The 27,440-nt window shown below is 37.2% G+C and overlaps 1 protein-coding gene across 3 annotated transcripts; it reads right to left on the reverse strand.

The window, feature by feature from the left end:
• Positions 1-2,626: 2,626 nt before the first annotated feature.
• vdrb (vitamin D receptor b) lies at positions 2,627-26,914 on the reverse strand. 3 transcript variants are annotated; one of them, XM_026259668.1, is made up of 10 exons: positions 26,164-26,914; positions 22,065-22,158; positions 17,091-17,235; positions 16,818-16,948; positions 15,681-15,865; positions 13,497-13,596; positions 12,432-12,618; positions 10,947-11,098; positions 6,914-7,030; positions 6,563-6,816 (listed from the first exon to the last, which is right to left on the reverse strand). In XM_026259668.1, the coding sequence occupies exons 3-10, from the start codon at positions 17,231-17,233 to the stop codon at positions 6,563-6,565; spliced, it is 1,269 nt and encodes a 422-aa protein (XP_026115453.1). In that variant the 5' UTR covers positions 17,234-17,235; positions 22,065-22,158; positions 26,164-26,914. The 3 variants fall into 3 exon arrangements, with proteins under 3 accessions (XP_026115461.1, XP_026115453.1, XP_026115471.1); XM_026259676.1 differs by lacking the exon at positions 22,065-22,158 and having other exon boundaries at positions 2,627-6,816; positions 26,164-26,912; XM_026259686.1 differs by lacking the exons at positions 22,065-22,158; positions 26,164-26,914 and adding an exon at positions 25,985-26,141.
• Between the last annotated feature and the right edge of the window lie 526 nt (positions 26,915-27,440).

The raw sequence follows: 27,440 nt of genomic DNA on the forward strand, positions 1-27,440 counted from the left end.
TGCGCAGTATCATCAGCTCCTCGGTTCAGGAATCAGACACGTCTGACAGAAACGGTTCTTGACTTCTGAACGAGTCAATGTTTTGTTCGTTATCTGGCTCGGTGTTCATCTTCAGTTCTCTCTTCACAGCAGTTCAGTCAATGTACCGTTTGAGTAAATGAATTACTCCGGGATATTGGTTTGTTTGAACTTAGAGGGAGTGTCAGCCACATTAAAAAAGTTAACATCTTAAAGGGGGGGTGAAATGCTATTTCATGCATACTGAGTTTTTTACACTGTTAAAGAGTTGGATTCCCATGCTAAACATGGACAAAGTTTCAAAAATTAAGTTGTACGTTTGAAGGAGTATTTCTGTTCCAAAAATACTCCTTCCGGTTTGTCACAAGTTTCTGAAAGTTTTTTTCGAGTATGGCTCTGTGTGACGTTAGATGGAGCGGAATTTCCTTATATGGGTCCTGAGGGCACGTTTGCCGGAAGAGCGCGCGCTCCCGTATAGCAGAGCACTGAGAGCACAACAGACTTCACTGATCAGAGCGAGAGCGTCGCGAAATGTCACAAAAGGAGTGTGTTTTTGGTTGCCAGGGCAAGACAACCCTGCACAGATTACCAAAGAAAAAACAGCATTAAGGGACCAGTGGATGGAATTTAATTTACAGAGCATCAACGGAGTTGTGCAAGTGTTTGTGTTTGTTCCCTGCATTTCTAAAATGCTTGTTTTACAAACAAAGCCCAGTTTGACGACGGATTTGCGTATCGTTTATTTCTTAAGGATGATGCAATCCCAACGAAAAAGGGTCACGATCGTGTGTTGGAACCGCATGCGGTGAGTAAAACTGCTTCAAATATCTCTGCCTCCTTGTTAGTGCGTCCCTCCCATCGGAGACCCGGTTCGAGCCCCCCCCCCCCCCCCTTTAAGTCATTTGTGGATTAATGCGTATTAGAGATGTGAACCGTTTAAAATGATTCAGTTCGATTTGGTGAACTGAATGATTTGCTCGCGAACCGGATATCCAGGCTGCTTTGATTTGAACTCTCTCTCTCACACAGACACGGAAGAGAAAACAATGCTGAATAAAGTCGTCGTTTTTGCTATTTTTGGACCAAAATGTATTTTCGATGCTTCAACAAATTCTAACTGTCCCTCTGATGTCACATGGACTACTTTGATGATGTTTTTCTTACCTTTCTGGACATGGACAGTATACCGTACACACAGTTTCAATGGAGGGACTGAAAGCTCTAGGACTAAATCTAAAATATCCTAAACTGTGTTCCAAAGATAAAAGGAGGTCTTACATGTTTGGAACAGCATAAGGGTGAGTTATTAATGACATAATTTTCATTTTTGGGTGAACTAACCCTTTAACTACCATGCAGTCATGCACAGAAATAATTGAAGACAGTGACAGACCTACTTGAGCATAGAAAGAGATTTATTTAAAAAAAAAAAATTTTGTGATCAGGAAGACATGTATTTGGCTTATTCAGTACTCAATTGTTGTACCCATTTAACTTGTGCAATACAGTAGGGATACTCCAATAGGTTTAGTATACCACCTTAACCTATTAGTCAAACATTATTTTATTTTATTTATTTATTATTTTTATTATTATTTTACACTCATTATAGCCCCCCTAAAATGAAAATCCTAGTATCAACACTAATTAAAAGGTCCAAATCATATATATGATTCTAAATAGGAGTACATAGCAGCCATCATTTGCATAATCTAAATTTGAATTAACTGAGGAAGCCTTAAAGCCTTTTGTTTTTGAATGAACCTTTGTGTGGTGTTCAGAGTGTTCTATAAAAAAGGGGCGAGCAACCAGTTTGTGCCATAAATTAATTTTACCTGGCTTCCTTCATAAAACAAGCCTGCAGGAAGTTTCAAAAAGAGTTCCCCACAAAATAAATATGGCATTGCAAAAAAAAAGTAAGGATTATCACACTGCCAATCAATATATTATTGGGTTTTTAATTATTAACAGGGTACTCTCTACACAGCACACTGAAGCATCATCTCTGCTTATTGCCATTTAAAAGATCTCCTGACTCTCACCGTTTCAAGACGGCAGCGCTGTTCAAAAGTTCAAAGTTCAAAAGTAAGTTTAGCACACAGCACTCTGCAAGACATACCAGCATCATCTGTCTGTCCCACAGTGTGTACAACACCCCCATCTAGTGATCATAAAAATAAAATGCAAGAGGACATTTTCTTTCAGTATGAACGTTAACTCGATGATGTTACCCTCATATTTATGTAAATTAATGCACATACAAAGCATACAATGTTATCATTTATATTCATGGTTTGGTATAATTAACCTTTCTAACAATAATAGAGTAAAGGTAGAGTGGGGTTAGCCATCAGTTTTTTTTCTTTTCTTTGTGTGTCCTGTAATTTTCAATAAAGTTAAAGATGTATTCAAGATCTAATATACTTGGAGAAGTTTATTGTATCTGCCATGTGGAAATTTATTTTTTTATAAGAAACAGTCATTTGCAGCTATATTTGGTGGACCTTTTATTAACATATTGACAAAAATATTTCATTTTTCTAGATTAATAGGATGACACTTCCTACCCCACCCTCCACAGTAGGACAGAAAATCAAAGTAACCATTGTTTATTATTATATTCTTTTATTGATTTGTAAAACATTTGACCAATATTACATGAAATCAGGAACATGAATTTACAATACTTTATGATGTAAAAGAAAAAAAAAGGAAAAATAAACAGGCAATTTTTAACCGTTTCATGAATGGTCATATTCAACTGGTTTTGTCCTGGTGAGCAGGCACACTACTTTTAGCCTGTAAACAGCTAGCATTTGTATTACAGTTTTCCTTATGGTACCCATTCACTCAGAGACAGAAGTGCTTCTGCACTTATGAGCCATTTAGTGCCACAAACTTTCTATTGATCTCCTGTCCAATGGTGCCCAGACAGAAGAGGAGAGGTAAAGAGCACGTCTTTCTTCATTTTCTCTTTGTCACAGATGACTGTCACCAATTGCAATCCATCATCTACTCCATTTTAGGATTGACCAGGCATGAGGTATTGACTGTAGAGCGTATATGTGTTTTTGTACGAGGTAAAGTTTGAGCAAGTGTGATTTGCAGAGTAGATGATGTCCGCTTGATGCGTCACCGTTCAAAAAGAGAAAAAGTGAGAAGGCCATGCTCTGACAGGTTTTGTGTAATTATTTTGCGGAGCAGCAAAATCCAACTGAGCAGTCAGAATAAAGAAGGGGAGGGGCCTGAGGATGGCCAACCAATCCCAGCAGCAACTGAACACTGTCAATCATGGAAGTGACCACGCCTTAACAGCTCTCAGCTCTCTTGTGGAAGTGTCTGTCTGTCTGTCCGTCCGTGTATGTGAATGCTTCCACGTGTGTCGAAGAAAGCTAAAGATACAAATACTGTACACACAGATAATAATAGTTTTAAAAAATCTGATAAAACAGCTGTTAAGGCGTCTTTGCTGTTAAGTGATATTCATACATGAGGTACTGGGTTGTCCATGTGAGCCACTGCACAGCAATAAATACAAACATGAATCATAAAAAAATACAAATCAAATGTGTCTGTTCCCCAGAGAGGTAGTTTGTTATGGTTACATTTTGGACTCGGAAAAGAGACCAACATCAATTTCATCTTCGTCTTTCTCATGTCTCGCCATCATCATCATCATCACCGTGCATATTGTATATTTTGCAACTGTTTAGACATGACATGTTCTCCTGGTTTGTCTGATCTACATTTATGGTAAGTGCTGCAGGGATATTCTCACTTATTCTTCGTGAAATCAAAACGAAACAAGCAAGTTAATGATTACAAAAATGCTCAAGACTGGATGCTTTCATAGTTTTCCAGTTCAAAATTGAGTGAACACCCTCATCCCACAAAGTACTGAGCAGCTTAGTATAGAGAGAAGGCATGAAGACGATAAAATAGACAGTCGAAGAGAGCAATAAGATCATGAAAAACATTAGATATATATGCCCGCACTGGGCAGGAGGTTAGCATTCAGTCATACTTTCCTATATTTGAATAGCTACCCGCACATAAACAAACAACCCTCTGCCCTGTGCTGCCACCTGTACACTGATACCAGAATATCAAAACTAGTCTACAAGAAAATATTTTAATCTTTTACATTTGCAAAGTAATACTCATAGATATATATAGCAAACCTTCCATATCATTAAATCTTAAGTGCCATGACTAAGTTATTTAATAGTAATATACTGAGGAAACGATAACCTTTTCAATCTATCTCCTTCCCACACAAACACACATTCCCCATCAAGACTGGGATGAATATGCGACACCCAATCCTATTTGAATATACTTGGTGTAAATGCTATACATCGCCCTCACTTCATAAACGCACTCTTACACAGACACACACGCGCACTACGCTCGCCCTTCCGAGCGACCGCAGTTTCCAGGTAGTTAAATTCAGCTTACATGATCATTAAATCGTCGACCCAGTTCCGACACCAAACTCACACCTACAGACAATCTTCATCAACTATGATTAACTCTCATACCACAGAAAAGTTTTTCCTAATGACCCTGAGCCCTGACTGAGAAGAAGATTCATACGAATCAGATGTGATTTCAAAAAAAAAATAAAAAAATAAAAAGTTTGTGGAGAAACAGGATAGAACGAGATATATAAAGCACTCTGTAAGCATCAGCTCTCTAATGCGACTCAAGGAGCCCTTGACGACAGTCTCGCAAATATCATTTACAGATATTATACACAGTGGAGAACAGGACTCTTACATACTTAAAAAGCATAAAAAGGTCAATTTAAATTGAGAACTGTGAACAGCTGAGGCCAAGCTAAGGCAGTTGTGTTTGGTTTAGAGGACACAATGCAGGCAGTGGCTAGTGTGATATTAACATGGGGTTAAAAAAGTCTATACAACAAAAATGACTATGTACCATGGATGATATGGTATTAGGTGTCTGCATTTACGGTTTAGATAATAACAACCAGCGTAAGACAAGAATGTGCTGAGTTGTGATATGCTGTAATTAGAATACGCTTTGAAGAACCTCCCTGTGCCAACAAAATATCAAATATACCTAGGTAGCATGTAACGCAACAGTTACTGATGATAAAAAATTAAATCATAAATTACTCCGCATGCTTCTAAGTTATTTAAAAAATGTGAGAACCAAATAAGTTAGTCTTATTTCCCAATCAAAGCAATATAAACTCGGGGTCATAGTTCATTCCAAAATTTAGATTTTTTCAAAAAAGTGACATTAATTATTGCAACTATTTATTTAAGAAAAAAAAAAACTGAATACCATAATGTAATATGAAGAAGAAAAAAACATAGAATACATAATTGTAATATGGATGTTATTGATTATTATTTTAGAGTAATTAAAATTACAACCAGGTATTTTTTTTGTAGTGGTGGTGGTGGGGGTATGACCTATGCATTTTTAGTTTAGCAGTGTAACTTGTGTGAAATGTACTATAAATAAAACAAATTAAATACATGATAAAAAGCATTCAGGGTTTTGTCTCATGATAGCTAACGAAGCGGAAAACTGTTAGGGGAAAATGTAATTAGTTGAACTTATCCGAAAAAGTGTTTCCGATGGAAAAAAATGAATGATGGAATGCAAGAGTTGAGAAATATGTAACCTAAAGGACTTCAGAACATTGTAAAGATGGGTTCTTTAAAAACTTCATCCATGATTCCTGTATGTCTGCATACACACACAGTTAAACCGCAGTCTTCGTTTACATATTCATCATGACCAGTCAGGGCTGCAGGGTCTCCCTCTGCTAGATTCTACCATTAGCCACAAGAAGCGCTTATATCAAACTCTATTTACACTGATTTGAAAAGGTACGAATATAGATACTGAGTCTTATTTACAGGTTAGCTGAGTGGAGAGGGCTAATGCTGCACTGACCACTTTGCAGAGGCGTCAGGTTATTGGCCAATCACAGCACAGGCAAATAACAGTAGAGAAGACAGCCATTGTTCAGCGACCTATCAGAGCTCTGGAGGCAGAGGAAAGGGAGGCGGAGCTGCCGTTTGATTGGTTAAGTGGCTAGGCGAGGGGGTGAGTTAGAGCTGTGTGCTTGCATTAGTACTTTTAACCCTGTGCATTTAAAGGCAGGAGGTGAAGAGACAGGACATCAGCAGTAGTGGACAGCGCTTTGGGGACCATGCGGAGGTTTAGAACAGGACGACACTCACGCACTCATCCTACACATGCAGTGTAATACTGTTGGCTATTGATAGCACAGTAAAATATACTGTATCGCGTTGCCACAGTGAAAAACACCATGACCATATTACATTCTCATGTGAATACAACAAACAAACAGAAACATCTATGGCACTCCCTATCCGATCTGTAAATGATGAGGGAAACACACACACACACACACACACACACACAAAAACTTTGTCCTGGAAACTGTATGTGTTTAAGGTGATTGTCCGTACATTCACTCCACAACCCTCCGGGTCACGTCGTTTGACCCGCACGTATCGTTCCGATTCGGGTGAAGTTGCTAAGTGACCTGTCCGCCGAACACCTCCAGCACCAGAGGGGTCAGCTGCATGCTGTGTTCGGGCTGGAAAGAGAGGGAGCGGTACTGTTTGGAGTGCTCTTCATTCAGGCTGCGGAGGTCCGCCAGCTTCTGGATCATCTTCGCATAGAGCAGACGCCCCCCCGGGTGATGCGCACGGATGTACGCCTGCAGAATCTCAGATATTCTGTCCTGTAACGCTTCCACACGCTCGTGGTCCTGCACCCCGGGACGGTCTATGAGCACACAAACACAGATAAGTCAGATTCCTGTTTGCATGTATGAAGTCTCAGTCTGTCTAATGCTTGGTGCATTTGGTATATAACAGCTGACCTGGAGACAGCAGGCAAATGGCCATCAGCAGCACATGTTCCTCCTCATGTAGGTTGAGCTTTTTCAAGCCCACCTGAAACTTCACCAGCGGCTCCAACAGCTCCAGAGTGTGTCCAGCTGCGCCCACAAACACACACATAATCAGGAGGATTTCATTAAACTACAGGTGTTGTTCATCACATTGACTATGGACAATGTTTGATAACCAGACGTGATTATCATGGAATAATCATTATAATTAATTAATCATTAATTTAAACAATTTCATGAAACAACAATACTTTCATGTATTGATCTATAATCATGTTAACATATACAGTTTAAACATTTCAAATGAATTAAATGAACAAGTATGAATTAACGTACAACATTAACTTAAGTAAATGCTGAAAAAAATATATTATTCATTATTAATCATACCTAATGCTTGTGAGGTACTTTTGAAACAAAATGTCAGTTTTGCTAGTTTGTTAGTTTTATATTTTGTCAAAGATGTGAATACATTTTTAATGTTGGCTTAGTGTCCATATTTTTTGGAGCCACTGTATGGTTCGCATGCATAAGACTGGGATAGAAAGTGTAAAATTATTTGAAGAAATTTTTTATTTTTTTAAATCACTTCTACACGACTTCGAAAAAAACATCAAAGGAATTGCAAATAAAACCTTCTCTTTACAATAGGGATGGGCATTTTGGGAAATTTCTCATTTCGATCATCGATAGGTTTCAAAAACGATTAAGAGAGAGAGAGAGAGAGAGAGAGAGAGAGAGAGAGAGAGAGAGAGAGAGAGAGAGAGAGAGAGAGAGAGAGAGAGAGAGAGAGAGAGAGAGAGAGAGAGAGAGCTCCCTCTAATGCGTTTTCATGACAGCGCGCTGAAAGATGGGCAAGGACAGATTTTACTTTAGATTCCTGTAAAGTTCTCATTATAAATGTATGGAAGATTTGTGCTATATTTTCATCTACGTTATTAAGTGTAATAGTTGTAATTAAGTTTTATTTTCCATAAACCAGCGCGTATTCGAAGCCATATGAATTGAATTATGCCCACAAATATGACGGAAAAAAGCTCGGCTGCATTATTATAACATCAGTAATACAGTATTGTTCAAAATAATAGCAGTACAATGTGACTAACCAGAATAATCAAGGTTTTTAGTATATTTTTTATTGCTATGTGGCAAACAAGTTACCAGTAGGTAGGTAGATTCTCAGAAAACAAACAAGACCCAGCATTCATGATATGCACGCTCTTTCATATTCATGATATGGGATTTAGCAATCCTGTGAATCACTAAACTAATATTTAGTTGTATGACCACAGTTTTTTAAAACTGCTTGACATCTGTGTGGCATGGAGTCAACCAACTTGTGGCACCTCTCAGCTGTTATTCCACTCCATGATTCTTTAACAACATTCCACAATTCATTCACATTTCTTGGTTTTGCTTCAGAAACAGCATTTTTGATATCACCCCACAAGTTCTCAATTGGATTAAGGTCTGGAGATTGGGCTGGCCACTCCATAACATTAATTTTGTTGGTTTGGAACCAAGACTTTGCCCGTTTACTAGTGTGTTTTGGGTCATTGTCTTGTTGAAACAACCATTTCAAGGGCATGTCCTCTTCAGCATAGGGCAACATGACCTCTTCAAGTATTTTAACATATGCAAACTGATCCATGATCCCTGGTATGCGATAAATAGGCCCAACACCATAGTAGGAGAAACATGCCCATATCATGATGCTTGCACCTCCATGCTTCACTGTCTTCACTGTGTACTGTGGCTTGAATTCAGAGTTTGGGGGTCGTCTCACAAACTGCCTGTGGCCCTTGGACCCAAAAAGAACAATTTTACTCTCATCAGTCCACAAAATGTTCCTCCATTTCTCTTTAGGCCAGTTGATGTGTTCTTTGGCAAATTGTAACCTCTTCTGCACATGCCTTTTTTTTAACAGAGGGACTTTGCGGGGGATTCTTGAAAATAGATTAGCTTCACACAGACGTCTTCTAACTGTCACAGTACTTACAGGTAACTCCAGACTGTCTTTGATCATCCTGGAGGTGATCATTGGCTGAGCCTTTGCCATTCTGGTTATTCTTCTATCCATTTTGATGGTTGTCTTCCGTTTTCTTCCACGTCTCTCTGGTTTTGCTCTCCATTTTAAGGCATTGGAGATCATTTTAGCTGAACAGCCTATCATTTTTTGCACCTCTTTATAGGTTTTCCCCTCTCTAATCAACTTTTTAATCAAAGTACGCTGTTCTTCTGAACAATGTCTTGAACGACCCATTTTCCTCAGCTTTCAAATGCATGTTCAACAAGTGTTGGCTTCATCCTTAAATAGGGGCCACCTGATTCACACCTGTTTCTTCACAAAATTGATGACCTCAGTGATTGAATGCCACACTGCTATTTTTTTGAACACACCCCTTTCAACTAATTCAACTAATTGCCCAATTGCACAGCCTTAAGAGCGTGCATATCATGAATGCTGGGTCTCATTTGTTTTCTGAGAATCTACTGAACCTACTGGTAACTTGTTTGCCACGTAGCAATAAAAAAATATACGAAAAACCTTGATTATTCTGGTTAGTCACATTGTACTGCTATTATTTTGAACAATACTGTAAAATATCAAAAATAATAGAAAAATAAAATATTTAAGAGCAATATCATTATCGGGGATTTCTTATATTAGCATGAAACGAATCGATGATATGCAGCGATTTTAGTTAAATTGTTCATGTTAATTAATCAGACGTAGACTAGCTTTTGGAACTTTTATCTGAAAAACATTCGCCGATGCAGATGTGAACTTGACCGAAAGTGTAACTCGATCGGATTGTGCTTTACAAAAACGAAAGTACAATAAATTTGCATTAGTGTCACTATCGTTATTTTTTTAATGTATTTTAATATTTAATTAATATTTTGTATTCAATTAGCACTTTCTGATCAACCAAAATATTATTTAAATATTATTAAACAGCATGGAAATCACTGATTATTGCTAAATAATTGAATGAGATTTAAAATATATTTAAGATAAAAACTGACAAACAAATAATTTAGATTTTCGTCATCTCTACAAATATAATGTAATTAGGCTACAAATATATCCAGTGCATTTTTATTTTATAAAGACCATTTCATTATATGTCTGTGATTTAAAAATTAACACACAAAGATACTTTTTCTTTTTTTGCTACTTTATTCAACGCCATTTTTTTAACAAAAAAATCTTTCACCACCATTTCAGCGAATAGCTTTGTCGTCTTCTCAGTTCTGTCTGCATTGCATTTAAGTCTTACGGCAGGTGATTCAATGCTCGTCTGTTATCGCCAGATATTTTATGTACAAATTTTAGATGATAGCGCATTGTAGCTATTTGTTGTAGATTTGTGTGACAGCTTGGCGCTGCACAGCTTACCCTGAACTGTTTTTTCATCGTTCTTCTCAAAGGGAAACCAGTCATCACTACGTGACTTTGAGGCCATTATTATGTGTTCTTACGTCTTTTGAGCCATGAAGTGGGAAGCTAACCAATCAGAGATCAGGGTGCCGCCCAACGTGCTGCCATAACCAATCAAAAATAAATAAATAAATAATTTCGATCATCGTTTACGTGATCGATCATCGCTGTCACGGTCGAGTACTCGATCACTGTTGCACATCCCTACTTTACAATATACCAAGTAAACCTTCACAAAATATGTAAGTATTCAGTGTTATTCCAGTATGTTTTTCAGTTTAGTTTAGTAATTTTGCTTTTTGATTTTGTCTTTTTTAAATATTTATATTTAGTTACTGTTTATTTTATTTCAGTTTTAGTTTTATTACTTTTAATACAAACACATTTTATTTCAGTGAATTCCCAAGTCAACATTTATCATTGTCATTTAAGTTTGTAATTTTTCTTTCAGCTTTATTTAAATTAATACAAATGTTTTATTTAGTTTTAGTAAACCATACCAAAAGTGCGACCACTGCATGTCAACGCATGAAACAATGCATGTCTGTTTGCGTGTACCTTTCGTGACATCATTGACGCAGTATTTAAACTCAGGTCCTCCACAGCTCCAGCTCATGTCCTCCAGACTGAAAGACTGGTTGGACCGGAGCATGATCACTTCTATAGCACTGGACTTGAGCAAAGCAATCTGATCTTCAGCTGTCAGCTCTCTGAGACACACAAACAGAAACACACGTCAAATGTTGGCTCATGCTGGATTCTGTCAATGGCAGATGTAGAAGGAGTGGGTGGGTGGGTACATTCAGCGCAGATAACATGACACTCCTATGGTTACCACAGCAACATGCGGTCCATAATGCATATGCATGTACACACTTAATGAGGAAGCTGGGAAATACATGGAAGTGCACAGAGGCAAGCAAAGAAACATGTACTGAGAGTTACTGATCATCTATAAGGTCAAACCTATTTTTATGTTCCTGAGGAAATTAAATAGACGATAGCATGTCAAAATTAGCCTATTGAGAAAATGATGGAAATTTCCACAAATGAACCACTAAAATGGATGAAAGGAATTTAGAGAACATCCTTGCTCAAGGCCAATTAAATTAAAGGCATAATTTACCCAAATTTGTCTGTAATTAGGTATTGCCATAATGTATAGTGTTTTATATTATTAAAGCACTCAGTAATGAAGTGCAACAGATATTTTATGTCTGTAAAGCATATCAAGTGAAAAAAACTAGTCTTAATCAGCAGTTGCCACTCACTTGCATTTTATGAATCACCAAGGATCATGGTTGCAGCTAAACAAAATCTTTACTGTTCTACTGTAGAAAAAAAAAGTCTGAAGTAAGTTAACAGCAAATTTTCATTTTTGGTTGAGTTATTAATGTAATTAATCATATAATTTCACAGAATGCTCTCATTTACTCAAGTTATTGACTATGTAAAATATTGTTTTTATAGAGCTTTTGAAAATTGGTACATACTTTCTGGTGTTTTACAGTAAAATTCAATACTGCAAAATTCAAAACACTACAGTATTAATCAAAACTCAAAAAAATACAATTATGAAATTTCTGCTGCTGTTTTTGTGCTGTAAAATTTCTTCAGTTTTGTTGAAAAACCAAATTCCTTCTGGTGACAGCTGAATTTCTTTAAATTCCTTTCACTAGACATTCTGAATAAAATACATTTATGAATTTACAAACAGAAAGTTATAAAATTTTGCCCGACACGCACAATTCAATTCCATTCAATTCTAGTTTACTTGTATAGCACTTTTCATGATACCAATCGTTACAAAGCAGCTTTTCAGGAAATATTATGTCTCTACATTACATTTAGAGGTAGGTTATTAGTGGTGACTATGGCAGAAATGTACAGTAAGATTCATGCAGTTAGCTACAAATGACATTCAATCAAACAGATGTTGAACACTATTAACAGCAATGATTATACATTTCATTTAAACTTTGTGATTGCAATATTTGCTAGTTTTTATATGTTGCTCTACACACACGCACACCAAAAATGTACCTGAATCCAGGAATCATCTTGGCAAAGCCGATGACCTTCTGAATGCTGTAGGAAACCAGGTCAGCCAGGTGAGGAAGCATGGACAGACTAGTGCCCTCATCCTCCTTTGAGTCTGGACTGGAGCTCAAACCCTGCTCCTGATACATCATCAACAAACTGCTCAGATTCATCTTACGATCTCCAGACTCTAAAGAAAGAGAAAGTAAGAACAAAACGTGAAATCGAAACAGCAAACAAAAGTGATCATTTTTTGCATTGAATTAAATTAATTATTATTTGTGTGGCAGGCCAGTGTAAATGCTGGTAAGCCAAGTAAAAATCTGAATCAATGGCTCAGCAACTGTGTCCACTTTAGCTTGCACTAGAATCACTGTGCATGTTTACACAGGTAAACACGACTGGTTGAGCAGGCAGCTCAACTCAACCTCACTGACTGTCAGCGTACGGTTTTCTGCACTCTGCAGACACCTTCATAACAATAAACAAAACTGTCAACATAGCAGAATACACTTTATTTACACTTTGCCTAAAAAGCAAACAAAAACTGCAAAAACAACACATTTTCATACAAAGCGAGTAGACAATGTAATGCTGTAATCAACACTTTTCAAGATGAATTAAATAAGCAGCAGTCAGAAAATGAACCTGTTTTTTTATATATATAATTAATTAAATTTATTTAAAAAATCCAGAACAAAATTACTCATAGTGTGCGCTGTAAGATTATGGCCATACCACCAACCCCTAGCACAAAGTTTATAGTACATATCATATTTAAAGTTACAAAAACAACTTGCTGCTTCCAGGATGAGCCATGTGTGTGTGTACGCATGTGAATAGTCTGTTTGTCATTAGAGAGGCTCTCCTGTGACGTCAAGCATGGTGAGATGGATGGAGCCTGCTGTGCATTTAAGACATACAACCCCCTAACACACAAACACACACGCCTGTCCGCGCCTCACATTGGGCTGAAAAACATTTCTCAGAAGAAACCTCACAGGTGATTTATGTACAGACGAGTGTTTGTGTGCATTAGTTCAGCATGTATACGCATGTGTGTGTCACCTGGAGAATGGCTGAAGGAGTCCGAGGAGGCATCTGATAGTGAATGAAGAGACGCGGCTCGGCTGGCACTGCGTGTAACCGGACCCTCTCGAACCGGAGGCTGCGACACAAAACACCCATAAACATATGAAAACATTAGCATGTGTTAGCTAATGTACAAATAATTAGCAAAATTTGTAAAGTATGCCTAAGAAAGACAGATAAAGTGGAACCAAAAAGTATTTTATGCGAATGTCATGCGACAATGAAGACTGAAGTAATGGCTGTTGAAAATTAGGCTTAGATATATGAATAAATTATATATTAAATATATACAAATTTAGAACAATAATTTTACATTGTAATAATATTATCACAATATTACTGTTCTTACTGTATTTCAAATCAATAAATACAGCCTTGGTGAGCTTATGTGACTTCTTTCAAACCATTTTTTCAAACCAGTTAAAGACAAAAATCCAAACCCAAACATTTGAACAGTAGTGTATGATCACTAAAAAACATTTTTACACCAGTTGGTTGAGATCTGTAAGTTTTGAGAAAAGATGCCATACAGATGCCTCTTGGTTTAAAACTGAATGCAAGCAACATTTTGTGTCACTGAAGTGTCCAAAAGCTCATTGGGATCAATGTACAAGAACATGTTAAAGTGCCTGTATTATAGGTAATGAAAGTACATATTTTGGTTTTGTACTATGGAGAGTCCCCAATAACAGGTTGTCATGCACACATTTATTTTTACCTTGCTCTAAGACTCCCAAACTATTCAGTCAACATTCATTATTCCAAAATCCTCCTTTGCATGAAGCTAATCTGCGGTGATTGGTCTGATTGGTCTCATTTTCACTTCATCTTGTGAAGTGAAATGTGAAGTGAATGTGAAGTCTGATAAAGCAGTGTTTGTGAGAACAGTGCTGTTTTGTGTACATCGTTACTGGGGAAACCGCTATTTTTACACTCCAAAAGCCGCACCAAGTGGCAAAGAATGAATTAGAATTTTGTGAGCAATATGCTAATGTTTCATGTTGAGATCAAAATGAAATGGCTCGGCATTCGTTTTAAAATGACTTGTTTCAATGATTCAGAATCGACTCTTTCTTTTGAGAGACAATGGGCCCTATCATAAACCCGGCGCAATGCGACACAAGGCGCAGCGCAAGTGTGTTTGCTAGTTCCAGTCCAGCGCCATTCGCATTTTCCCGTCCAGCGCCACATGGTTTTATTAGCAAATGCATTTGCGCCCATGTGCTGGTCTAAAAAAAAAGAGGTGTGTTCCGGTGCATTGCTATTTTAAGGAGTTGAAAATAGACTGCGCCATAGACCAACTCAAACCTGGCCTAAAGTCTAAAGTCAATGGCGCAATATTTTTTTGTTATTTAAAGAGCATGTTGGTAGAAAATGCGCCTCTGGGCGGGTCCACAGTACGTGTTGACTTTGCTTATTTCACACAGAGATACGCATTACACAAACAATGCCAAAAATTAAAAACAAAAGGCTCGGAGTGTAAAATAATATTATTGTGTAGGCTACATAAATATTAAAATGTAATGATGGATAGTCATTGCATGTATTAGAATTAGGCTACCTATTTGCAATTCAGCCTGTTACTACTTATAATAATGAATGAAATTGGTTAATTAATTGAACAATCATGCCAATACACACATATATATTAACTGACTCATCGCGCAGAGCTTTGGTGGATTCCTGCTTGTCCTGTAGATGATCTGCTCGCGCGCTGTAACTTCGCGCACAAGCAGATCGGTGTCTTCGCTTGAGAAGCATTCAGCTTTTCCACCAACAAATTCCTCCATGTCAATAGCAATCCGCCCTGGCGCGGGTTCATCTCGCTCTTAAAGGGAATGGGAGATGACACTCTGGTCGGTTTATTTAAATTTTCCATCATTAAACTAGCAAAAGTGGATTTGGACACGCCCTGAGTGCACCTGTGCCATGCACTTTACCCTTCGCATTTAGATCGTTACAATAGGGCCCAATAACTTTATATGCAGTGCACTTTCAGATTTTAAAACTTTGCAGGATGTTTTCATCCACTTAGAGCTATGTTATACACTGCATGAAAGGTCATTTTCCAAAATCCATAATAGGGGCACTTTAACACTGGCCGAAACTAAGAGAATGGCATACAGAAGAGAATAGAGAAAAATCGGAGGAATGTTTTACTCTGAAGCGTGAGAAGTCGGAGTAGGAATCGTCATAAGTTTTGTGATGTGCATCCACGAGCGAATCAATGATGCTGCGCTGCTCCTCTGAAAGCCGGGGCTTCTGCGCCTCCCTCTGCGCCTCCTCATCCTTCCTCCTTTGGATCAGCTCCTTTTTCCTCTGAACTTCCTCATCTGTCAGTATAACTGAAGAAGAAAAAAGACGGATGAGCAATATTAATGTGCCCATGGAATATAATTTTATTACAGGTAAATACAGATTTTAAAATGTGAAACTTATATCGTATGTTGCTCTCCAGTGTTATATTACAACCATAATTCTTTATAATTTACTTTAGTATTGTTCAATGGAGTTTAATCAATAGCTTCAATTTAATTCAGTCTCATAGATCTGACAGGGGGGAGAACAATTCCATCAGACCATTTTTACTTGTAGAAATACTTGTAAATATTGAATCACATTATCTTAATATCTTTTTTCTAAAACCGCTAAATCTTCTGGATATTTCTCTTCCATTTCACCCACTAATCTAAGGATTACGAATTATAAATTTTCAGCCAATTTAAAAAATATATTTAAAATCTTTTTTCTTTTTTTTTAGGGTTAAAGCAATATTCAGGTTTATAAATTTTTAAGATGGTTGGGGTCACTAAAACATTTACATCAAATATTGCAATTTTATAACTCTGCATACAATGCTTTTTTTCTTTTTCTTTTTTTTTTTTTAAACGATAAGCTTTATTTTCTGCTGATGATTCATCATAACACAAGAGCAATCATTGTGAAATCCATAATCTGAAGTACCTTTCACTTTCAATATGATTCGCAAAAAACTGCCACTTAGGTTCATGTGCTCACAAATGGCGAAACTACTTCCTTATACCAAGTATCACTTATCTAACAGCCTTTCGGGACCTTTTGTGACCGGATCATCTTACATGCTTTTGTTTGGAACAACCTTACAAACAGCATACCAATCCTGCAAAGCCCTTCAAGACTGCAAAAATTACATTTGGAAGCTTTTGAGACTGCAGAGTAAATCAAATCTAAATTATAATTAAAACGTGATGTAACAAAGTATATCTTGGCTCCCAGTAACCAGTGTTCTGAGATGTGTCATGCTGGCTAGTAACTCACACTCTTTCATCATGCCAATATCCAGGCAACGCTTGAGTCTGCAGGCCTGGCAGTGGCGACGGTTATCTTTAGTGATGGTGCAGCTTCCATTAAAAGGACAGGTAAAACTGGCCTTCCGCTTCATACTGCGCCTAATGAACACACACATAAAAACACTAAAAATAGTCTGGCAGTATCACATTGGTTACAGATAATATGTGTTAATGTGTTTCTTAATGAACATCGGTGTAACTGTGTGAATACCAAATTGGATGAGAGAAAGTGTGTGTGTACCTGAAAAAGCCTTTGCAGCCCTCACAGGTCATCGCATTAAAGTGAAAGCCAGTGGCTTTGTCTCCACACACACCACAGATTCGTGGAACATTACGGTCAAACTCGTCTGGCACTTGAGTGGATGTACTAACGGCTGACTCCATCACTAAAGGAGAAGAAGGAGGAGAAGGAGAAACTGTTAAATATATAGAGTTGTGCATTTACGAGGATGATGGAAAGAAGAACACAGATTTCAGTATTGCAATTTAAACAAACGCTGATCTAATTAAATAGATTTAATTTATTCCTTCTGAATTCATTCTAATATGATGATTTAGTGCTCAAAACAAGAATTGATAATGATAAATATCTTATCTTGCTTTTTATTAATCTGTGGAAACAGTGATACACCAGCATTCAAAAGTTTGGGCTAAGGAAAAATCAAAAAATAAATAAATAACTTTTTAAATAAAAAGTGACAAAATAAGATTTATTATTCAAATAAATGCTGTTCTTTCAAGGTTTATATTCAGCAAAGAATCCTGAAAAACACTTTCACTTTTTCGCCAGCAGAAAAAAATAATTCAACCTTGATAATAAGAACCGTTATTAAAATAATTGAGTGTCAGTAATAACCTATGGTAATAACTGATGTTAAATCAGAATATTAGAAAGATTTCTGAAGGATCGTGACACTGTGGTAATGGCTGGTAAAAAAAAATAATAATCAAGGGAATAAATTAGATTTTAAACATTAAAATACAAAATAGATATTTGTAATTGTAATATTTTAGAAACATTTGTAACATTTTCACAGAATTTTGATCAAATGAATGCAGCCTTGGTGGGCATAAGAGATTTCTTTCTTAAACATGACAAGATTTGAATTATTATAAACTTTTGACTGGGAGTTTAGAAACAAAAGCTATATGTCCTCTTTCTTCAGAACAGACTGACAGCATAACAAAACCACAAATCATAACTGACATTCTTTAGCGAGTGTTGAATAATTAACAGTCCTTTAATAGAGCAATAAATCATTCTGATTAAAGCCATGAGGCCAGTATCACAAACTGAAAGGGGGGAAAAACAGAGTTCTTTACATAAGCATCACTAATGTATGCGCATTGATAAAGAGCGTACGAGGTAGAGGGGAATATTAATTAGCTATCAGTGCTACACCATTGAGGAAGGGCAGCAGGATTAGACTGGTTGTAGGAGATCGTGCAAATGAAAACAAACAGATGTCAGCTTCAATCTCTCAATCCTCAATCAGATGCCTTTTTTGAAACAAATATTTAAAAAAAAGAACCAGGTCAGCAAACACATAAACATAAAATCATCACAGACCCACTGAACAACCCATGAGGAACAAGAGCTATGCTGAAATTAGTCAGAGGTCAAAGTGACACACCAACTCAAACAGCTAAAAAGCATCAGGTGATAAGAACATCTTCACAATAAATGTGTTTATGATAACAGCACGCGATTAACTCTTCAACTCTTCAAACTCAGCACTGTCGTAATACATGGGACCAGTAATAAAGTGGAGATCTATGTGAAAGGTCGCAGGGACATCACGACTCAGTATATATATAAACAGGAACAGCGCAAACCAAATAAGCATAACTAGGCATAGAGGGTGATGTCACAGTTTTCCTGTTTCCACTCAGTGAGTTATGAGGAAATTCCTACTTTTTTTGTGATCTCTTTGCTATAAACAGAATCCTTTAGCTGGAAAATATGCTAAAAGTTTCACATATCGCAAGTTTACCTACTTTACATTTAGTCATTTAGCAGAAGCTTTTATCCAAAGTGACTCACAAATAAGGACAATGGAAACAATTAAAACCAACAACAGAGCAATGATATACAAGTGCTATAACAAGTCTCAGTTAGCTTAAACGCAGTACACATAGCAAGGTTTCTTTTTTTCTTTTAAAGAAAACAAGCTGTTATTAAATTAATAGAGTGCAAGTCTAAAATGGGGCATGTTTTTTTTTTTTTTTTAAGAATTGAAATAAAAAGAATAGAGAGTGCTAGAGTTAGAAGGCACATAAAGATGGAAGAGATGTGTTTTTAGCCAATTCTTGAGGATGGCTAAGGACTCAGCAGGTCATTCCACCAGAAGGGAACATTTCCTATAAAAGACTGTGAAAAAAATTAATTTAGAAATAATTCCAAATTAAATTAAAACCTACTTTACACACACAAACGAGATGTGACCTCTTCAAGATAAAGTTCTCAATTTATTTTAAAGTGCACTGAAAACACACTAATAAATCCATTTCAAAACACTTCAGCACATAATGATGCATTTATCTAAACTGGGCTGTTCATTTATTCATCTATTCAAAATGTGTGAAACATTTGCAATCGCCGTTTGTGAAGATTTAGTTGGCAGTCAGCCACAAACATGGCACTACTTATGTGCATATTTTTGAAGGTAACCTGCAGATGGACGCTGTTATTTTTCTTGGCTTATCCAGTAATGATAATAATAGTTTATGCTTGTCAATATCCAGACAGATTCAAAAATGAGGACAGACGCAAGTCATAATAATAAATTCACTTAAAATGAATAAATAAACAATTACAAAACGTGTTTTAATAAAATGAATGCAAATTTTTAAGTATAGACATTAACAAACTGTTTAAATGCATCTGTAATTGCATAAGAAAATATAAAACAGACTGGTACTTATTTCAAATAAAATAATGCAATTCATATACTTTTAGGTTATTTAACTTCATACATGCTTACATAAGCATTTACATCTCATTGCACTCAAGTGCAGGAGAAAAGTCATTGAGTTTCATTATTCTGGATTGTACCTAATTTGCAGAAAAAAATACATATATTTTAAATAATAAAGTAGACTTCGTGAAGTGAGCTGTAGCTATGAGTGATTAGCCTGGATAAACAATATACTCCTCATCAGCTAATATTATGAGCAATGCTCCATATTACACTAAGTAATCTAAAATGAACTTAACATTTTAAGTCCAAAACTTTGATTTAACAAAAAGACGGAAGGTTAGAAGAACAGATCGATTTAATATTACTGTTTTCCTGCTCACAATAAAATGTTTAAAGACTAAAACCAGTCATTCTTAAAGCAATTGTTAGGCAAATTTAGTCCTTGCTTTCACAAGTCTTCAAAATCATTAACTGTGTGTGCACATTGAGATTTTGGACTGTGCACATCACATCTCCACTATTCGCATTTGCTTCAGTATATGGCTCTTGTTATCAATGCACACATAGCATGAAGGAGATAAGAGACTTTTAGAAAATGTTAAACGTGTCTTAAATTGCCGGTCAGGTTAATGTTTCGTCTAAAGCCACATAGCATCTAGGAAATCTGAGAACACCTGGGATATTTTCGATCTGGACATGTGAAGACGGCATGACTGACACTTTGACTGCGGCCTCACTATATGTACGATCGTGATGACCTTTAAGGTAGTTCAGAGTTAATGATTGAACTGACTGAAGCATCACATACTAACAAGTATGTAGGACAAGGTGTATGAGAAAGACTGTCCCTCTTCAGCAGAATGACCTGGATGCGAGTGGCCTGTTTATCATATAAAAGTACATGAGGTACCGCATGACTAAAGCGGAGAAGATCGCCTTGGAAGAAACATGCACGATCGTTATCTTTTAATCGAAAACGGTTTGAAAATTCGGTGAGAACTGACATTGACCTCATTTTCGAAAAACGTACCAACTCCGAGTCAGAGAGCAAAGTCATTGCTGATAACCACTGATTAGCATTTTCCATAACATATTGCCAGTGGTTATAGTGTAACACACAGTGCTCATGCTATATAATAACTCTGTAACGTGTAGCTATGGTGATACATCAACCAACATGCGTAGCTATGGTTCCTTTGCAATAAACACTTCTAGATACTTCATGAAGCAGGTCGACTTTGTAACTAACTAGTGTGACATTTAGGCATAGTTCGGTCATAAATTTAAATAAACACAGAGAAAAGCACCCCAGCTCTTGCAACAGAGGCTGAGGGGCGCCTGTGTGCAGGACAGGACAGAGATGCTGTCAGGGTTTCATAAACCTTCATTAGCTATGACAACAGACAGAGACAGACTCACGCGGCAGGAATGCCAGGCCTGGCATGGAGACCATGTGGAAAACACAGCAACACATGCAACATCACATACTAAAGGCCTGTAGAACTGTTCTTGCACTTGGGGCGACCCGGAAAAATGGCTTTGACGGCTATGATGGCAGAACCATCAGCAGGCCCATAAAAACAGACAGAGACTTCGAGACTCACTGTCCTACACATTTCCTCCACACACACACACGCCAAGGAAATATGTGTGTATGTGTAATGTGCAGAGCCAGTTGGGTCAGTTCGGGTCCAGAAGACACAGAAACTGCTGTTGTCCTCGCACGAACCCTCCTGGAAACACAGTGCCAGATTATAACACTGCCACACACTCACACACAAAGTCTTTCTCTCACACACACACAACACACAAAATTCCACAAGTACACCACACAAATACAAACTAAAACTCATGCCAAGCAACACTCTACGAGGAAATGGTAAAGTCATTTTTCTGTCGGATTCTTTCAGAGATTTCCATTTGAACCGGGTAAAAACATGTACACGTTACGTGAATGTATAAGTAATTGTTTATGCTAGATGTTTAACCACAGGCAGCAATTACATTAACATACCCCTCAGGAGACGGAACAGACGATATGTGCGTTAAAATCAAGCTGGTTTAGATTTAACCCTATGAAATGTGGTAATCCTGAGGAGAAACACAAATTCAATCCGTGTAGGCCAACATCGCATCCTCAAAGGACAAAAATCCCTTCAACGTAAACACAACACAAGGAGAAAAGGTCACACAAAAATGAAAATTCAGTCATCGTTTACTCTCCTGTATGACTTACTTCTGTGGAACACATTAAGACAACATTTTGAAAAATGTGTGTATATTTTTGTCCATACCATGGTAATCAATGGTAACCGAAACTCCTTGGATAACAAAATTCTTCAGAATCTCTTCTTGTATGTTCCACTGAAGAAAAGAAAATCACACAGACTGGAACAACACAAGATAGAGATTAGTAAATGGTCACAACATTTTCATTTTTGGGTGAACCATCCTTTTATCACAATGTCTGCAGTCTGCAGAAGCATCTACTTTTCTTTTACTTTACTCTCAGAATGCATATTTATTTATTTAGCATTACTTATACAGTTTCAGAAAAGAAGTATAAAGCTGTCACTGGAGTGATACCCTGAGACAAAATAGCTAAAACAATTCTACATACGTACACTTTAGGTACAACTAATATGTACTTTTGAGGTCATAATATTTACCATTTTGGTAATATATAGCTTTTAGAGTTACATTTTATCTAACAGTGTATATTAGTAAACTTGTAAAATAAGGTGACAAACATGCATCTCAAAATCTTGAGACAGATGTATATATATATATATATATATATATATATATATATATATATATATATATATATATATATATATATATATTTAAAAAAAACATTGTGACGAAGAACCTAAATTGAGCCTCAGCAACATCTACTTCTGACTGGCCAATCATTGCACTCTGCTGTCGGTTATTTTTGTGTAACGACCACTAAACTTTATAAGTATGTTTTATCTAGCCTGCAAGTATGTAATTAGGGTGACAAGATCCCTCCACTACCTGATCACCTATAGGCTGACTCTATATTATCCCTAATACACTGTGGTACTATGCAAAGTAACTATAGGATCTTATAGAAATCAATGCTATGGAGAGAAATAATAATAATTAAAAAAATGATCATGCATTTTCTGTGTTATTTCAGTCTATCTGACTCTCAGTCAATGTAGGTTTAGTGAAGCCATATATAGCAAAGTCAAGCACTGAGCAAATAGTACCAATCCACAGAAGCCGAAGATACACTGCGCAAAGACATACATTAATCATTCATCATTCCATCATGCTGAAAAACCTCCTCACACTGAACATCAATTATTTCTGAACTGTTAAATTCACCATAAGGAAACAAATATTATTTAAATCAGATGCAAAGGCAAAAGATAGCACTGTAAAACATTAGCCACAGTAAATAAACAAACATCAGGCCAACACTGTACAAGTTACATTACAAAATGGCCCGAAGTCAAATATAGGCTGTTTACTAATGAGAAATCTTTCTCAGCCATTTTTATGTATTCGTCTTTGGTTACCCTTGCCGTAACGCGACCACTCAATCTGTCCATGCAAAACACGGGGCAAGAACACACACATGACCAGAAAAGTGTAACTGACTCCTCCTTCCTCTTTCCTCCCTTTTCCCTCCTTCCGTACAGGGGGTCTTTCTACCCTGTGTCCAATCCCAGTGGTCTGCATGCACACACGCATACACACACATACAGAGCCAACTCCCCCTTCAATGGGCCTCTCTACAGGGCTACAGTCAAGGCCTCACAGCTTCTGCCTAGAGTTACAGAAACTACACACAGGCACACACATTCCAGCCTCTGAAATGAGCACCGCCACAATAACAACCTAAACATCACAATCCAAACAAAAGGAACATATCATCAGTACAACCTACATAAAGGCAGACGTGTACAAAGGAAATCCAGCTTGACACATAGTCAGACTCGATCAGGTTTAAGAACGTATTATACAGGTGCAAGGGTATTCTGGACTATACTGAACATGTAAACATCCATTACAGGATGATATAGATTTTGCTACTGCCGTCAATAGCCTACTGGAGCTCAGCAGAAAACAAGCCTGCGTATTTTCAATCACTTATCATGCACTGATAAGACAAACAAAAAACAAAAATGAAGAGAAATAGGGGGGAAAATAGAAATGTGTGCATATATGTTGCATGTATGTATAGATAGTTCAAAAGTTTGTAAGATTTATTAATGTTTTTTTTTAAAGAAGTCTCTTATTCCCATCAAGGCTGCGTTTATTTGAGCAAAAATACAAGAAAAACAGTAATTGTGAGATATTATAACAATTTAAAAAAACTGTTTTCCATTTGAATATATTTTAGAAAGTAATTTATTCCTGTGGTGGCAAAGCTGAATTTTCAGCAGCCATTCCTCCGGTCTTCAGTGTCACATGATTGGAGATTAAGAAACACATTATCAATGTTTAAAACAGTCATGCAGCTTAATCTTTTCATGAGATATTTTTTAACAAGGTTTACTTAATGAATAGAAAGTTCAAAAGAACAGTATTTATCTAAAATAAACATCTTTTGTAAAATAAGGAAAAATGTCTTTACTGTCTCTTTTGATTAATTTAATGTGGTCTTGTTTAATTCTCTCTTCTTTTTTTTTTTAAAGGACTGACCCCAAAAGTTTGTATAGTAGTGTATATACAAAAGACGTATAAGGAAAAGTAGGTTTTGAAATCTTTCCAGGGTATCATGTCTAATTTTGTTACATTGTTGGCTATCTCATACTATTTCCACTCAAATTAGAAAATCGCAACCCTGAATTTGCACAAAAGAGCATCGTTCCTAAAACAACCACTTCTACCAATTGCATTACAGCCACACAAACACATTACCTGATACAACTAGTCCTAAGCAAATCTATTAGCCATTCCAACATGGGACAAGGGTAAACATTAAAAGAACTGATTTTAAAGGTCTACCACCTAACATCAACTTAAACAATAAAAAAATATTAGAATAAATTAAAGTAAGTAAAAAGAGTATTAATATGACCAGCCATTCACGTCTGACCATGCTTTCTCTGACATGCCCCAACTAGTTGTCCATTAGGAACGGTGGAAAAAAAGTCCTAGCCCAGTTCAACCGACATGTTAAACAAACTATGCAAACTACAACAGATTCTCAACATACCAACAGCACAATGTGCTTTCATGGCAGTCACACGCGCTCTCTCTCCTATATGACCCACAAGGGCATTATGTTAAACAATACCGATAAGGTTCAATTTACCTGAAACAGCAAGGTTATTACAATTTACTAGGTTTTTAATAAAGCATTTGTAAAGTTATACTTTCATCACCAGGCTTTAGAAAACAGATACAGACCCCATCAGGTAAAACACTTAAGCACATTTTGTTCAGACCATAGGGTAAAAAGGAAGATAACGTTTTTTATCAAAACAGCAGAAGATTAACAAGTACAAAAAAAGAAATTTAAACGAAACAATAATTCTCACTTACAATTAAACATTACAGAAAAAAGCAAATGCATAATAGATATAATGTATTTATGTGTATTTAAATTTGCCTATATGTGAAAATATATGAATGGAAGTTTAATTACATTGTAATGTATATTAACTAATGAGTAATTCCACAATGTTTGGTCATATTATCAAAGAAACCTGTTAAAGTATTACAGCAAACAAACACGCGCGCGCGCGCATACATACAAAACACGTATCCGATCTGAATAACTCGTACTGTATGTTTTATTATGAATTAGTTCAGTAAATCTCTGATATTACAGTATTTGGTACAGAAGTCAGCACAATCCCTAAAGCAGGGACTTTAAAAGTGCTGGTAAAACTATGAAGCGATATTGTCGCTGTGGCTGGGTGATGTCGCAGTTGGAAATTACCGCAACGGATGAGCCGATACGCAGCTATATACGATCAAACTCATTACAATTACAAGCTTATACATTGCATTAAATATAATTAATGCTTCATTAGTACGAATTTGATCTTTTAAGTCATCCTTCAGAACTAGCTGTGCTAGGAGGCATGCAAAGTTTGTGTAACTTGCCAAGGTCGGTGTTTAAATTAGATTCAACCAGTGCAACGAGACAGATGCATCAAAGACACAAAACGAATAAATAATCAGGTACTAAAGTGACAAAGCGTTTAAGTTTAGCAAACTAACTTACCACACGAACTCTCTCTCTCTCTCTCTCACTCTCTCTGAATCTCATGTGCCAGGTTAAAAAAAACAGTCACTTGAGTAGGTTACCTAACATTAGCAGACTAGCAGCTTTTGTTTTGAATTGCATTAGTGAGCGCACAAGGTTCACTTTGATAATAGTGTGCGTAACTGCTCCCTTCGTACCTGCGTGCAACTTTTCCGATCAAGAGAGATGTGACTTTTGCTGCTTCGCTCCAGCCAGTAACTTGTAAATCTTGTTTTCTTCACGCCGAGAACTTGGCGCCAGCTCACATGCTAGCACGCCGAGAAAACACGCCCACCGCCTCGGCAACGCAGCCCGCAGAGGGTCGCCTCGCTCCGCGTCCAGTCGCACCACAGCCCCGTCCTCGCGGTCGAGCCTCTGGAGGAGCTAGTCGACGAAATGCTAACGAATCACGCTGGCTATCGCAGTTTTGCAATCCATCCCGTGCAGATTTAATCGCGAGTCTGTGGATTAACGAAAGACAAAATAATACGACCTAAAATATCGTTCGACTCAGAAAACACTTCCTCCGCGCCCTGTGGGTGATTCGCAGTTTCCGGGCACAAAACAAACTTTGAACCCACGCTGGTTAGTACTGTAAAAATGTTGTACTTGACCCTAAATAGATGGGACTCCGTGTAATTACGCCCCGCCCCAACTCTACCCTGTACGGCGGATTTTCCTCCAATAACGGATCAAATACTGTGCTGTGAGCGTGCGTCCGCTGCTTTGGTTGGTGTGACATCCTTTGCCACGCGTGCACTGTTTGGACAGGTCGGTTGTTCGTAAAGCGCGTGGGGACAACTCCCACATTCCACAAGCAAAACACATTCACTCATACGAACCCCACTGCATTCACGGGCGAGATGCTGCGCTGCGCGCGCGCACATACACTCTCGCGCGCACACACACACACACACACTCACGAGTCTCACGCGCGCGAGGGGTGTGTCGTGACGTCAGAGGCACCAACGAGGTAAACAGTTTGTCCGCATGAGGTCGAGCATTATATTTGTGTATAAGCGAACAGAAATGTGTGTCAGGTTGTTCATTCCGCATTAAAGGAACGTGTAATTTTCTCATCATATTGTTGCAAGCCTGAATGACTTTATGTCTTCTGTGGAACACAACAGAATGTGCACCATTCATTTTCATTGTAAGTATAAAAAAAGAAAAGAGGAAGAGGCAAGGCTATTCCATAACATTCCCTCACACAGGGTCGGAAAGGGTACATAAATGATGAGAGATATGAAATTAATGAAATTTACTTTTGCATTTTACTCTCCCTTTAAGAAAAACATAAATTCAACACAAAACAATTTATGGCCCAGCCAATAACCTACTTAACCTAATAGCAGTAGACGATTTCTGGTCTCTACAGTTACCGCAGTAAGTCATGGAAATGTTCAGCCGTCTGTGACAGCCAGTTTTTTTTTCT

The sequence above is a fragment of the Carassius auratus genome, chromosome 6 (genome assembly GCF_003368295.1).
Source record: "Carassius auratus strain Wakin chromosome 6, ASM336829v1, whole genome shotgun sequence".
NCBI lineage: Eukaryota > Metazoa > Chordata > Actinopteri > Cypriniformes > Cyprinidae > Carassius > Carassius auratus.